Source organism: Triticum aestivum, chromosome 5B (genome assembly GCF_018294505.1).
Source record: "Triticum aestivum cultivar Chinese Spring chromosome 5B, IWGSC CS RefSeq v2.1, whole genome shotgun sequence".
Taxonomy (NCBI): domain Eukaryota; kingdom Viridiplantae; phylum Streptophyta; class Magnoliopsida; order Poales; family Poaceae; genus Triticum; species Triticum aestivum.
The window spans coordinates 514,355,538-514,369,509 of record NC_057807.1 but is presented as its reverse complement, the minus strand read 5'-3'; the positions used below and the strand labels follow the sequence as shown (position 1 = coordinate 514,369,509).

Here is a 13,972-nt window from a genome sequence, read left to right as displayed (position 1 = left end):
TTTAAAAACAATCCGCTCGGCCATCATCGTTACATTTTGCGCTCTAAGAGAATATACAACTAGACCCCCCATACCTGCTCCAAACGCCCGTGTAGGCTGCCCGGCCAATGTCTGGATGTTTTTTGGCCACCCAATCGGGCTCCCCATAGCTGGCCCAAACGCTCGGACGGACTAGGACTCCTCATATCCAGCTCATATATGAGGCTGGTATGGGGATGCCTAGACGCGCCAGACTGACCGGTAGCTAGGGCCCACGTGTGGAGAGACCGCTGGTCTGACGGGCACCTCATCCTCTCTGCATAGCGTGGCGCCGCTCCGGCGTGCTGCCCAAGGGAGGAAGGCTGGCTATCTAAGCTAGACGGCGACAGCCCATCCCTAGCCCGCCCCATTTCTTTCCCTTTCTCCTCTCCGCCACCACCACTTCTAGTCCGCCTGCCGCTTACCATGCCTAGGTGCCGGATAACCACCTGCGCCCTGCTCACTCCAGAGCGGCGGCTATAGCTGCTGGAGGAGCAAGGCATGCTGCTCGCTTGTTGTAGGCCTTTCTCTGGATTCGTCGGAGCTGGAGGAGGAGTAGCAGGCGGGGAAGGATGAGGAGGAGCAGGAGGAGGAGGGGGAGCAGGAGCCAAGCAGTGGCAGCCGCCGGAAGCGGAGCCCCGGCCGATGTAGGAGGAGGCGGTAGAGGCGGCTGCAGGCTTCACCATGGAGGATGCCATGGCGGAGTACAAGGTCACGCAAGCGGAGGAGATGGTGGAGCAATCTTCCATCCTCGGGTGCATCCAGGACGAGGCCTATGTCGAGGACAACCAGTGCTTCATCTGTCAAGAGAGGGCATAGATCAACGAGGTCTTCACCTCTAATTCAGATGATGACGTGCCTTAGCTTCGCACGTGGTGGACCTGGCGCACGCGCCCATCTACCTGGCGCCCGGCACGGAGAGCGTTGACATCTCTAATGATGAGTACTTTAAATATGTGCATAGTACGTAGGTTTTTATTCTGCATGGTTAGTATGAACTTGAGGTATGAAGTTTAAGGTTCATGAATGCATCAGATGGTTTTTGTGTGCTGCCCACGGACGCATCCGCGGGCATTTGGGGGCCAAATTTTGATACTTGTGTTGTAGATGCTCTAAGAGCATCCATAGTCGTGGACACCAAATACAGACCCTCACCCCTGGCGCGTCCACGGGCAATGATTAGTCAGGCCAACTTCAATGCGCCGACACAAACTGGCACAGATTTGGTCTGCTTTTTCTTCAGGGACGGCATTTGGCCACGTCTGCATATTGCTGACGAGTGCGCCCAACTGACCGACCCATTTTGTCCGCCCGGCCGGTAGGCGGCCAAATTTACACCTTTTCTTTTGTGCATATACATCTAAACTAAAACGAAACATTGCAGATTACAACCAAATAAATCACATTGTTTTTACATCACAATAACAAATAGTTTACAACCAAATAAAAATCTTATAGTTTACCAGAAAATCTCACAGTTTACAACCAAATGAAATTTAAATTGTCACAAATAGATTGAAAGAAAAAGAGCTAATACATCTGTTGGTTGCTAAGGTGAGTCCACATATGCTCAACCAAATCATTCTGAAGTTGAACGTGAGTTGGTCAATCACGCATTTATGTGTGAAATTGGGTGAACTTAGCAAACGTGTCCGATCCATACTCAGGCACAACATTTGCACCCTGAAATTGAAATCTTTGGTCGAAGCTGTTGTCATCGCGCTCATCCTCTACGATCATATTGTGCATGATCACACAAGCAGTCATCACCTCCCACATCGAGATTGGAGCACACAAAAGCAGATTCCACATCCTTTGTAGCACTCTTTTGTGCTTGCGCAAACCTGACCCTCTTCTCTCCCACCTAATTGGAGATTTTCTTCACAAGAGTTGATCACTGAGGATAGATACCATCAGCTAGATAGTATTCCTTATTGTATTCATGGCCATTAACCTCAGAGTTGATCTCTGGTCAACTGCCATCTACAAGCCTTTCAAACACCGGAGATCGTCGAAGTACGTTGATATCATTGTGAGAACTAGCCATGCCGAAAAAAGAGTGTGAAATCTAGAGATCTTGTAATGCCACAACTTCAAGTATGACCATGTAAGCTTTAATATGCCCTTGCCAAGTAAATTGACAGTTCTTTCATTTCCAGTTCATACAATCAATACTACCAAGCATTCCTGGAAAGCCTCTCGATTCATTGATCGCCAACCATCGGGTTGTATCCGCAGCATTTGGTACTCTCGAGTACTCCGCGCCAAACACTGCTACCACAGCTTTGCAGAACATGTACAATGATGCAAGGCATGTGGACTCACTCATGCAGACATACTCATCCATAAGATCTCCGGAAATTCCGTATGCATCCGAATAGCTGTGATGCATTTCTGATAAGAGGAGAAGCCAACCTTTCCAAGGGCATCCTTCTTGCACTTAAAGTAATCATCGTACACCACCACTTCCCCCGAATACGGTTGAACACATGTCTCGCCATCCGGAAGCGGCGCCAGAAAAGCTTGGATTGGAGAGTGGACATGCGCACTGTAAATAATCGGCGAAGAGTAAGCAATGGCCGCTCTTTCTGCTGCGATGCAATGCCAAAGCATGGCCCGAGATTGATCCCTACACCTCGTCCGCTGCCTGGCAATGTGGTCATTGACGACCATAGTCGCAGCCACAAATTCGTCATTGTTTGATGATGAATCTTCGATGAACCCATGAAGTTATTGAAAAAAAAACGCATCCCCGTTATCCATGGTACCATGTGGGCAAAACATCAAACACCTTCCGGGCGTGGTGGAGTAGCGATCAGTGAAGAGCCTAGCCCCTTCCCGTACATGCAGCAAGCCTTTAGAAGTGGAGGCGAGGGTGTGCCAGCGTCCGTGGAGGCGAGAGGCGGTGAGAAGAGGCGACAAATGCCGGCGAGAGTTGGCCTTGGATGTGGCCTGGAGGTGGGGGAAGTGGGTGGATGCAGGTGGTGGCCTGGGTATAGTCCAAGCGGTCAGATGTGGGCAGCGGGAGGGCGGCGTGGCCGGATGGGAGGGGGTGTCGACTATGGAGGGGGCGGAGGGGGAGAATGGCCAATGTGCCACCGACGGGCGGGCCAAGGGAAGGACAAGGGTGGGCGTCGACCCAAACCCGGGCTAAATTTGAACCGAAAATGGGTCACAGTGGACAGAAAAATGAACAACCGACCATTTGTATCGCCGCATTAGGCCATGTTTCTATACTTGCGGATCCAAACAGATGTTGTCGGACCAAATGAGTCAGCGCGTTGAAGTTGCCCTCACACCTCAAAATTTCCGCGCCCGCGCCCACGCCCTTGTCAAGTTTTGTAATTATGCACGCATCATACAGTAAGTGAGACGGATCTGGGCCGCGAGGGCTGGTTTGGTGCGCCCAAGTAGCAAAGGAGCTGGACCGACCGGACACGCTGGGAAGCCAAGACGGCGGTGGTGGCGCTACCCCCATCGCTTTGTGGCAAGGGTGTCTCCGATGGGAATTTCCTATTGGCCGCTCACTGCGGCAAAATGCGGGCGCTTCGCACAGGGGGAACAACCGAGCAACGTTGCCTAGGCCGGCCCACTTAGATACGTTACCAACTGCCCAATCCGGTTTTGTGAACCTTCTAGAAGGTTCCCTGAACCGGGTTTTCGTTGCTTTCATCGGTTTTTCTGTTTTTTTATTTTTCTTTTTCTGTTTCTTTTTTTCTTCTTCTTTTTTTCTTCTATCTTTGATTTTCTGTTTCTTTATTTCATTTTTTTCAATTCCTTTTCTTCTCTTTCTATTTCCTTTTTGTTCTTCAGATTTTCAAATTCCTTTCTGTTTCCTTTTTATTTTCTTCTTTTTCGTTTTTTCTGTTTGTTTTCTTTCTTTGGCTTCTTAGTTCATTTCCTTTTTCTTTTCTCTTTTTTCAAAATATTCAAATTTTGTTTGCCTTTCCATAAAATGTTCAGTTTTTTAAAAATTGTTCTCAAAATTCAAAAAATTGTTCTCGTTACACAAAAAAGTGCAAAACTTTCGAACTTAATATAATGTATCGAACTTCAACTTTTTTGTTCAGGTTTTGTAAAAATGTTTGCGCTTCCAAATATATTCGGGATTTTTCAAATTTGTTCTCTGTTTCAAAATTTGTTCTCAATATTGAAAAAATGTTCGTGCTTTAAGAAATTGTTCGCGCTTCCAAATTTGTTCTACATTTCAAAATTTGTTCTCAAGATTCAAAAAAAATGTTCATGCTTTTAAAAAAAATCCACGCTTCCAAATTTGTTCTCTGTTTCAAATTTTGTTCTCGAGATTAAAAAAATGTTCGTGCTTTAAAAAAATGTTCATGTACAAATTTTGTTCTCAAACTTCCATGCTTACAAATTTGTTCTCTGTTTCAAAATTTGTTCTCAAGATTAAAAAAATGTTCGTGCTTTAAAAAAATGTTCATGATCAAATTTTGTTCTCGATTTCAAAATTTTGTTCTCTAAATTCAAGAAATGTTCGGCATTTTAAAAAGTGTTCAGTTTATCAAAAAAAAATTCAAGCCTTTTAGTTTTTCTTCTAAAATTTGAAAAGTGTTCTCTTTTTAAGAAACACCTTTTAAAATAATTTTCGTGTTAGGAATTTGAGAAAATGTTCGGGTCTCCATTACATTTAGCTCCGCACGCCATAGCAAACCAAGAAAGCTTGTCTATCGCGATGGCTATGCTCGTGCATACAAAGATGGAGGTCCCTGGCTCGATCCCTCTCTTGAGCAGAGTTTTTTGGAATTTTTACAATGCGTTGCGCGAATGGGCCGGCCCAGCTGAAGACGCGCCTGTGCGTCCGCTCGACAATTTGCCGCAGCAAGTGGCGCATAGGAGCTCCCTCTCCGATGCCCCTTGGCCGGTTACAACGGCTCTAGCGCTCATTTAAAAAAAAACACCTCCCAGGACTGTTTGTGGCAGCGGCTGCTCTTTGTGGCGGTCGTGAGGCGCCTATGGGTGTCAGTTTTCCCTTGGTTTGTGAACCTTCGGTGGTGGCGGAGTGCCTTAAACCGAGGGGATAGGTCCCCGACATAGGAGCACCGGCTCTGGGCTGCTGACTGAGTGTGCGTTTCCGCTATGCACGTAGCAGAGCTTGGTCTGGACTCGGATTTTTATTTGCCGGTATGGACTCGGGTTGGTGATTTATGTGTGGATCCGGAGCGGCGGCCCCTTTGTTGGTGGTTTGGTGCGAATATGGCGAATCCTAACCTACTGCGCGCGCAACGCGAATCGTCGCCGTCGTTGAATCATGTGGATCAGCGCATCCAGGCCCAGCGGGTCCCAATACTAGCCACAGTGGGAGTAACTTCGATAGTAACATCGAGTCCAACTCAGCAAATTTACTTATGTGGCAATGAGTTAATGAGGAAAGATGTAGTACTAGTAACTTAGCTAGTTACTGTAACATCACATGTCCCAATACAATATGAGTCTATAAACTAATAAATGAAGCTTTGCATGTTACCACACTTATGTTACTACCCACTATGAAGGTAGTAATATAGTATAGGGACATGTATATGTTACTAGTATATGTTACTCACCATTGTGGCTAGTCTAATACAACTAGCAGAAGCGGCATGTGCCTATGTTACCTGCTCTTCAAAGCAAAATTGCACTACAAACAAATATATCACCATATCTTTTAATTGCTTTGGTGAAAAATTAAATTTCTTTATTTATTTGACTTTTCTACGGTGAGCTCTTCGAGACGAGCCCAATATCAACATATTTAACTTTGGGGATGGAAATTACTATATATCAAACACATGACAGAGACAAAAAGTTAATTGAATTAAACCACAAAGTTCTTCAGAATTTTCATACAAAGTGCTAGCTAGGTAAATGTAATATTTTCATACAACAACGTTCTTTAGAATTTTCATACAAAGTGCGAGCTAGGTAAATGCAAAGTTCATTGTTTTTCCCATAAAGTTCGCTGATTATAACATTAAAGTTCATTGGATTTTTTCCATAAAGCTCGTGGATTATAACCGTAAAGTTCATTGGATTTTCCCCATAAACTTCGGTACATCCATATGTTTTCTTTGGAACTATGAAGTAGTTAATTAACAACAGTATATTTCACATTATTATTTAAGAAGAATTGACCACAGTTCAGCCCATTTAATTAAACACGTTTAAGATCATCTATTAACCCTTTTTTAATGATGCATGATCAAGTACTAGTGCCTAGGAGAGAGATTCCTGTCCTAGATGGTGGTGCCAGTCTAACAATCAATTCGTGCATGGTAGCATGCAGTTGATGTGACATGCATGGAAGATGAGTGGGGGAGATATGAGTTGCGCGCACAATCAGTTAGGATAAATCCACGTCCGGTTTGGTGTTGTGTCACTGGTCGTGTGGGAGGCAGTAGTCTGACAGATGACCGTCCCGGTGCGGGCGGCCGCGGCTCCTTGGAGGCGTTGAGAGCCGACGACACAATAGACTGTCCTCCCAACAATGTGGTGATGGCAGTTTTTTTGCGTTGCTCTGGACAAAGTTTAGCCTGGCTTTGTTGGTGCTCGGTGACAAGCATGCTCTCCCACGTTGTTTCTATCTTGTTGACATTGTTGTGGAGTTGAGGAGCTTTTCTAGGTGGAGTGGCGGACAGCACAGAGGTTGTTGTCGCCGACCTGGGTTCGAGTCTCCTCATTCTCTTATAAAAATAAGACAGGAGGCTTCTTTTCGGCTGTTCTTATTCTTTACATTGTTGTGGAGTATTGAACTATCTTCAACCACTGTATTCGTCTTCCGGGTGAAAACACAGATCAATTTTTGATCGAATGGTGACAGCATTCGCTTGACATCATTTCCCTCCTTTGAGGCACATTTTTTGGAAGATGCGGTTTTTTTGGTGTTGCCGGCGCTGATTTTCTCTGGCGGGGTGTCAGTGGCTTCGTGTCCGTTCCATAGTCGAGCATCATTGGCTCGTGTGTGGTTCATTGTTCTCCGTGTGGTCGATGACGCCGAGACTCACTTACATTCGTGTTCTGGCTTGCTGCCTAGTGTTTCGTGTCTGATTTGCTCTACGCCGCCCCTGGAGTAGTGTAGAGGGGTCGTCTGGGCGTGTGTTTGGGTTTGTGGTCCTCGTAATAAACCGTCTCTTGTGTGGTTTTTGGGTCTTTCTTTTATATAAACTGAACCAACTCTTTTTTTAGCACAACTCTCTTCTTCTTTGCTTAACATAAGAGACCATCAAGTACCGGGCGACCGGGAAAAGTTTTTTTACTCTCACTCCGTGTTCCTTTGTTTTGCTTTCATATAAAAGCATGTAAGTTTTTCTGTGTGGAAAAAGCATAGTTATGTAGGTTTAGCGTGTCAAATAATCTATTTCTGATAATAGAAGTTAAAGAATCAATTAACAATGCACATGTGTTTATATAATTAGTACGCACGTACACTCCATTGTAGTATTTTTTTTTAGAAAAGGAGGATCACCCCATACACTCCATTGCAGGCAACGATAATAATAATATTGTCAACGGTGAGACCTTTCTTGTGCAAACATGTTGTTTCTCTCTCTTTTGTTCCAGCAGTATGCCTAAACTTTGGGGGTTTTCATAGGAATTTTTCACTATGCCTAAAACAAAAAGGAAAGGATAAAAGAAAGAAAGAAACCACTGCAACATGCAGGGGCGAAGGTACGCCTCTGGAATTTTATTTATCAGAAGAAATCATAGGAGCTTTCGTGCAATCATGGTGCTATGAGGATTATAGTAATACTCTAGTACACTGCAGCCTATTCTGTTCGCCATGTAATCATGGCGGTAGCATTGACTTGACCTGGCTTCCGAAGGTTAGGAGAGGAAGTGCATCCTCTGCCTTAGCAATAGCATGTACTACTCTTCGTGGAAAGTCTTGAGAAGCATGGTGGAAAGTCGACTCAGCAAAGCAAAAAACCCAAGATTAGCAAGATTAGCAACCTAGTGTCCCATCAGCTTCTAGCTAATTTTCAGTTCAGTATCAGTCACATTTTCATCCTTCAGCACTGTGCAAGACCAGACAACAACAAAAAAAAAACCACTGATTGAGCGGCTCAAACAGACGACAAAGGTGAATGATGACGAACTGAAAATCAGTGTAATTCTTTGGTTTCAATCACAGATGGCGTTGCCCCTATGGCCAAGATGAACAAGCTGCGACAGGGGTACTTCAAATATGCCAAGCATCACACAGATGCGGTGAGCTCAGCTCTTAGCTGTATTTCATTTCATTTCCCTCATCTGCGACGCCCGCTGCTGCATGTACGATTAAAATTTTTTTTTGGGGGACTGTAAATGCGCTTAATTATTTCAATCTACCAGGAGGCTGAAGCGGTCCTCTTGACTGAGATATTCAGAGCTCAAGGGAAGGAGGTGCTGCCGCGAGGTACATATGAGCTCGAGGATCCTACTGTTAAGATGCCAGGGACGGAATTCATGGAGAAAATATCAATACTGCTGGAGTATTTCATCCGTGAACGGTTGAAGATGGACCCTGAGTGGAAAGACATCAAGGTTTGTAATTTGTTTCCAACTTGCAGTAATGAAGCAAATGGAGTTCATGTTCATCTACTCTGTTCCATCTAGACAGTATTAAGATGTTTGGTTCGCCGTAAAGCATGTACCTTAAGGGCTGTGAGATTGCTGAATTTGCTCAGGTCGGTCGTTGCTTGATGAGTTCCCCATGTCTCCTCTTTCTGAAGGTAATATTATCTGATGCAAATGTTCCTGGAGAAGGGGAGCACAAGATCATGTCCTTCATTCGGGCACAACGGAGCACGGAAAACTATGATCCGAACACCCGTCATTGTATGCATGGGCATGTATGAACTTTATAGCTGCTAGTTGATTATTCCAATGTTTAAAGCTTTCTTCAGCATCGAACAAGATATTTGAGATGTTCACCCCTGCCTAGTTATATTACAGTTAACTCTGAAGAATTCTCACAGGATGCAGATCTCATAATGCTCGCTTTGGCATCTCACGAAGTCCACATTTCAATTTTGCGGGAGGTCAATCCAAATGGCAGGATACCGGCAAGACTGTATCAGGTTTATTCTCCTGACATTATATTTCAAAGGTCCTCAATTGGACTCAGGGAATAACACCATGTTATTGCAGTTTGTGAACATATGGGTTCTGAGAGAGTACTTGGAAATTGAAATGAAGGCACCAGATTGCAACCAAGATATTGAGAGACTAATAGATGACTTTATCCTTATTTGTTTCTTGACGGGAAACGATTTCATTCCACGGATTCCTTCACTAGAGATAAATGAAGTATGTATATGTATATGTATATTTTTTTAAGAATCTAGTCATCCTTTAACATGTTCATTGCTGTGACTGTTTCTCTGATCTATGTCCAATGTGATAGTTTGCAGTTGATCTTCTCATTGAAGTGTACAAGACAACCTTCAACAAAATGGGGGGCTATATTATCAACACAGACAAAGTATCTAGACAATTTCCACCTTCTAGTTTCATTGAAGATTATCCATTGAGTTGTATCTTTACGTGATTTTGTTGTTACTGGAAACAGATCAATGATAAAAACGGCACGTATCTGGAAGTCTCGAGGTTGGAAAAGTTCCTTCATGAGTTGTCCTTGTGCGAAGAGAGAATTTTACTCAAAAGATATGAACTTCGAGAGGTATGTTATCATCCTTGTCAGTACTATGCACTAGTGCCAATTAGCATCTCCATATGCACTGCAGAAGTTACTGTGCAAGATACAGCGTGAAGCTGCGGAAGACAAATGGGCCAAGGGAGAGGACAGGGCCGAGAAGAAAACGTCCTCCGCGCAAGTTTATTTGTATCCTGTGGAGACTCGGCTTGAAAAAAAGTCTAATGACGTGGTAAGGATTAAGTTTTCCATGGCGCGCGTCCGGTTCCATCCATGACGGGCGTCGGTCACTTTTTTTCCCGTGTCCCCGTTCCGCCCATTTCTGGGTCCGTGTACGCGTTGGTGGCTCGTACGTCGTTTTGCCCAGTTTTCTATGGCGCGCGTCCGGTTCCGTCCACGACAAGTGACGGGCACATTTTTCCCGTGTCACCGTACAGCCCGTTCACGGGTCCGTGACAGGGTCCGTGTACGTTTGTGTGCCTCGTACGTGGTTTTGCCCAGTTTTCCATGGTTAGCCCAAAAAAAGATGTGTAGTTGTCTCATTGGTTCTTCTACTCAGGAAGAAGGTCCCGTGTCCAAGTCATTTTTGACACAAGGCAGTACTTCTACTTGCAGCTCTGACAAGTCTAATGAATGGGAGTTATGTTTATTTCTGCTACAAATTAAGGAATGCTTGAAATTCCTGATTAATTCTCTATTGTCAGGTCAGAAAGAATACCAGGGAGCTGTGGAGAACTGTTAATGACATTTGCCGTAGTAAGGATGACCTTTCTAAAAATGGAGCCTGCAAACAAGAGAGGGTTAGTGGCATATAATATATTGCTATAAATATTTCTTCTCTGTGCAACTTCTCATGTATCTATTGCAGATAAGACTGGGGTGGAAATCCCAGTTCTACACAGAGAAATTTGGTGCCGAAACTTCTAATGAAGTTGGAAGGCTGCAGACTGAAATGGTTATAGTTTCCCTTTTTTTCATGCAAATGGAATATCATGAGGAATTCTCGATTGATAAAATATGTTTTGTACTGATTTCAATTATTCATTTTGCGGGATGAACCTTCTCATGCGGAATTTAGGTTCAGAAGTATTTAGAAGGATTATGTTGGGTGCTACAATGCTATTTTTCTGAAGTTCCTTCATGGACTTGGTATGAAGGAAACAGATATAATTTTATTTTGTCTATGTATTTCCTTACACACTGTAATTTCATGGCCCTGAGTTATTATTATGACGTTTGTTCTAAGTAGCACTATATTTCATAATATTTCCATGCTAGAGATACCTGACCGCTCCAGCACATATGTGCAAGAAAAATATTTCCATTCTATGTCTTATGGTTAAATATCCGTGTTCTTGCAGGTGCTACCCATTCAATTATGCTCCTTTCGCATCTGATTTCAAATATCTGTCTCAATTCAAGACATCTTTCACCATGGACAAACCACTAAGAGCATTTGATCAGCTCATGGCAGTTTTGCCACCAGAAAAGCATGTTTTGTCATGTGCCCTTCCAAAATGTTACAGCAAATTAATAGGCTGTGAAGATTCCATAATACAAATATTCTATCCGTCAGGTATATAAGTAAATCCATCAAGTATGTTTGTTATTCTTAGTTCATATCATTAGATTGTTGGGTTACTTATGTAGATCCACTTCTTTTGTCAATAGAGTTCGAGATTGATTCAGATGGGAAACGTTTCTTGTCGCAAGTAAGTCATTCGTTCATATGTGCATTGCATTAGATAAACTGAATCAACTCATAATTTCAACCTAAACTGATCAAGTGTTGATGTGCTTAATTACACCTTCTAGGTGCTAGGTTTATGCATAAAGGACTCTGATGCTATCTTCCGATGAATAAATCATACTAATTTTCAAATAACAAAATTCGTTTCAGGGCATTGCAAAGTTGCCATTCATAGATAAGGAACTGCTGCTTTCAGCCACCAAAATGGTAGAGAAAGATCTCACGGTAGTACAACTGCTTGCCGTCTTATTATCTTATATACGACCAATGTACAATAACTTAAAACTACTGTTGCATAAATCACAAGTCACAAGCATCCGTATTTACCTTGTTCGCACAAACATTAGGAGGATGAAATGAGACTTAATGATGTTCGGCAAGAGAGGATCTTCCTGAGGAACTCACACAGTCTGGCAAATAATGCAGCATTTGTGCCAGCAATGTCCGACTATCCGCAGGAAAAGCTTTGGATGGACACTAGGTGCTTGAAGTCTGAACTGAACTTGTGAACTTCAGAGACAATTGAGTGTTTTGTACAGAACTGATGCTGAACATTTTGTTTTTTCCATAGTGAAATCGGAGGATGGCTCTCACCAGATGAGGGGGCTCAGAGCTTTGCATCAAGAAAAAACAAGGTTCAATACGTGTCGATGTCAATAAGCGATATAGATATGACAGTGTAAGTTAGTTTACTATTGAGCTGATCAGATTCAAGCATTGGGAGGGATGGTTCATGTCGCTGTTTTTCCTCACATCACATCCTTTTTGTCACTGTGTGTGCCTCATCAGATCAGCAATGTTCTTTAACCCTGAGGCAGTGAAGCCGATTTCAAGATTACTTGACAATGTCATAGTGCCTGACAAGGTAGACTCGGATTTCAAGAAATGACAGTGTAAGGTAGTAATTTCAACCGATTTATCTGAAACTTATGTATCCATTCCTGCAGACTATAACTGAAGCGGACATTCGGAAGAGACCGATGTGGCACACGTACCCGGGTCCAAGGCCAAGACCGCCGCATATCACCCACAGGCCAGAGACCCTGTGCAGGGCGAGCTCGACGGCGACACCGAGGGAAGAGCATAAGCTAGCCGGGGAGGGGTGGCTGGGACGGGGGAGAGGAAGCGCCCCCGCCCCCGCCGCCCCCGCTTCCCAGACACGGCAGATCGGGCCGAGCGGCTACGGGAGAGGTTCCCATGGTGTGGACATGGCGCAGAGCCGAGGCGGCCGGTTCGACGGCGGTGATGAGTGGGCAGGAGGAGGAGGAGGCGGCGGCGGCACGGTGAAGAGGCCGGAGACGGAGGGGCGGCCCGTTGGGTTGTGGGCGAGAGGAGGCGGCCGTCGCGGGAGCGGGCCAGCCCGCGCGCGGTAGCATGCTTTAGTTCATCTGAGGCCCGTTTCAAGCTTTGGGCTGGCCGAAGTATCAAGCCCGAAGCAGAAAATCTAGGGACGAGCCCAAAGCAGAAGTTTCAGGTGCGCATGAGGGCATTGCTAAAAAAAAAAGTCCATTGGTTGGTAAGATATTCTCTTTCATGTAAGTTTAGAGGAAAGGTATACACCCAATGTTATAAATAAAGCTAGTAGGCAGAATTCAGACAAAACGAACTTCGAGTAGTGAACAACCAAGGCACAACACGCCAACAAACTGAAAGTACAGTTACACGGCCCAAGGCCAATACGGCACGCATGCCACAACCTACGAGACAAAGAGCTAGGCGGCACCGAGAGACGACCTCGGGTCGGGTGGAACGCTCCAGCGCAAGGATCGAAGATGTAGAAGTACGCATTTTGCCAATCAACTCGTCAATCGCCCCACGATCATCCACCTTAATCAATGATTTTCACTGGTGAAGGAAAGAGACAAGTTTAAACAAACAATCAACAGGATTATTAGGAAAATATTCTCAGTAGTGAAGTTGTTACGTGTGGTCCAGAACACCCAGCACATGGCAGGGAACCCAACCCAAAACAGACGCCTGTAAAGCCCAAAGAGAATGGAAGCCCTGGCGAGGAGTTCAGCAAACGAAGAAGGGGGCCGTCCATGTTAAGCCAGGATCTAACCACACTCTCCAGAGTAGTTTGGCAAAGACACAGTTGAAGATCACGTGGTTTGGGTCTTCCCTGACACCACAAAGATCACGTGGTTTGAGTCCTCCCTAGACTAAAAAAAGTATAGTGGTTAGTAAGATATTCTCTTTCATGTAATTTAGAGATTGTAAAAATATGTGTACAATGGATAATTTCTTAGTCTTATTTTCGATAAAATGTGAGACCATCCAGGACTAGCCTTTAGAGGCATATTTCTATAAAAGAGATCTCTAAGCACAGCGCTAGCTAAGGCTCAAACATGGGGTGGCTAGCTGCGCTCCTTGCACTAGTGCAGAACCGGCCTTTAGTGCCGGTTCGTAACGGCCTTTAGTGCCGGTTCTCCAACCGGCACTAAAGAGTGGGGACCAAAGCCCCCCCCCCCTTTAGTACTGGTTCGTCATGAACCGGCGTTAAAGTGCGAACACGTGGCACGAGCCAGGCCCGGGTGCGCGTAGGGCTTTAGTACCGGTTGGTAACACCAAAC

The 13,972-nt window shown here is 44.6% G+C and overlaps 1 protein-coding gene and 1 long non-coding RNA gene across 3 annotated transcripts; one reads left to right on the top strand and one right to left on the bottom strand.

The window, feature by feature from the left end:
• Nucleotides 1–8,046: 8,046 nt before the first annotated feature.
• Nucleotides 8,047–12,969, top strand: LOC123112861 (5'-3' exoribonuclease 2). Its single transcript, XM_044533962.1, has 18 exons — nucleotides 8,047–8,223; nucleotides 8,347–8,538; nucleotides 8,727–8,846; nucleotides 8,973–9,074; nucleotides 9,145–9,303; nucleotides 9,401–9,478; nucleotides 9,566–9,676; nucleotides 9,741–9,881; nucleotides 10,354–10,449; nucleotides 10,518–10,604; nucleotides 10,728–10,798; nucleotides 11,011–11,225; nucleotides 11,321–11,361; nucleotides 11,550–11,624; nucleotides 11,747–11,880; nucleotides 11,971–12,078; nucleotides 12,189–12,264; nucleotides 12,347–12,969. Exons 1-18 carry the CDS (start codon nucleotides 8,161–8,163, stop codon nucleotides 12,770–12,772), a joined length of 2,295 nt encoding a protein of 764 aa, XP_044389897.1. The 5' UTR covers nucleotides 8,047–8,160; the 3' UTR covers nucleotides 12,773–12,969.
• Nucleotides 8,261–12,642, bottom strand: LOC123112862 (uncharacterized). Of its 2 annotated transcripts, none has more exons than XR_006455753.1 (6): nucleotides 12,395–12,642; nucleotides 12,093–12,256; nucleotides 11,727–12,012; nucleotides 10,368–10,433; nucleotides 8,649–8,751; nucleotides 8,261–8,518 (listed from the first exon to the last, which is right to left on the bottom strand). It is a non-coding gene; the product is annotated as an uncharacterized lncRNA (long non-coding RNA). The 2 variants fall into 2 exon arrangements; XR_006455754.1 differs by having other exon boundaries at nucleotides 12,093–12,208; nucleotides 12,395–12,609.
• Nucleotides 12,970–13,972: the final 1,003 nt, after the last annotated feature.

What these genes read in the sequence shown, in the direction of transcription:
- LOC123112861 (XM_044533962.1), top strand. Translation starts at nt 8,161, where the DNA reads ATGGCCAAGATGAACAAGCTGCGACAGGGGTACTTCAAATATGCCAAG. An exon ending in TACCGGCAAGACTGTATCAG is followed by an intron (nt 9,075 to 9,144) that starts GTTTATTCTCCT and finishes ATGTTATTGCAG; the next exon opens with TTTGTGAACATATGGGTTCT. An exon ending in ACAAATATTCTATCCGTCAG is followed by an intron (nt 11,226 to 11,320) that starts GTATATAAGTAA and finishes TTTTGTCAATAG; the next exon opens with AGTTCGAGATTGATTCAGAT.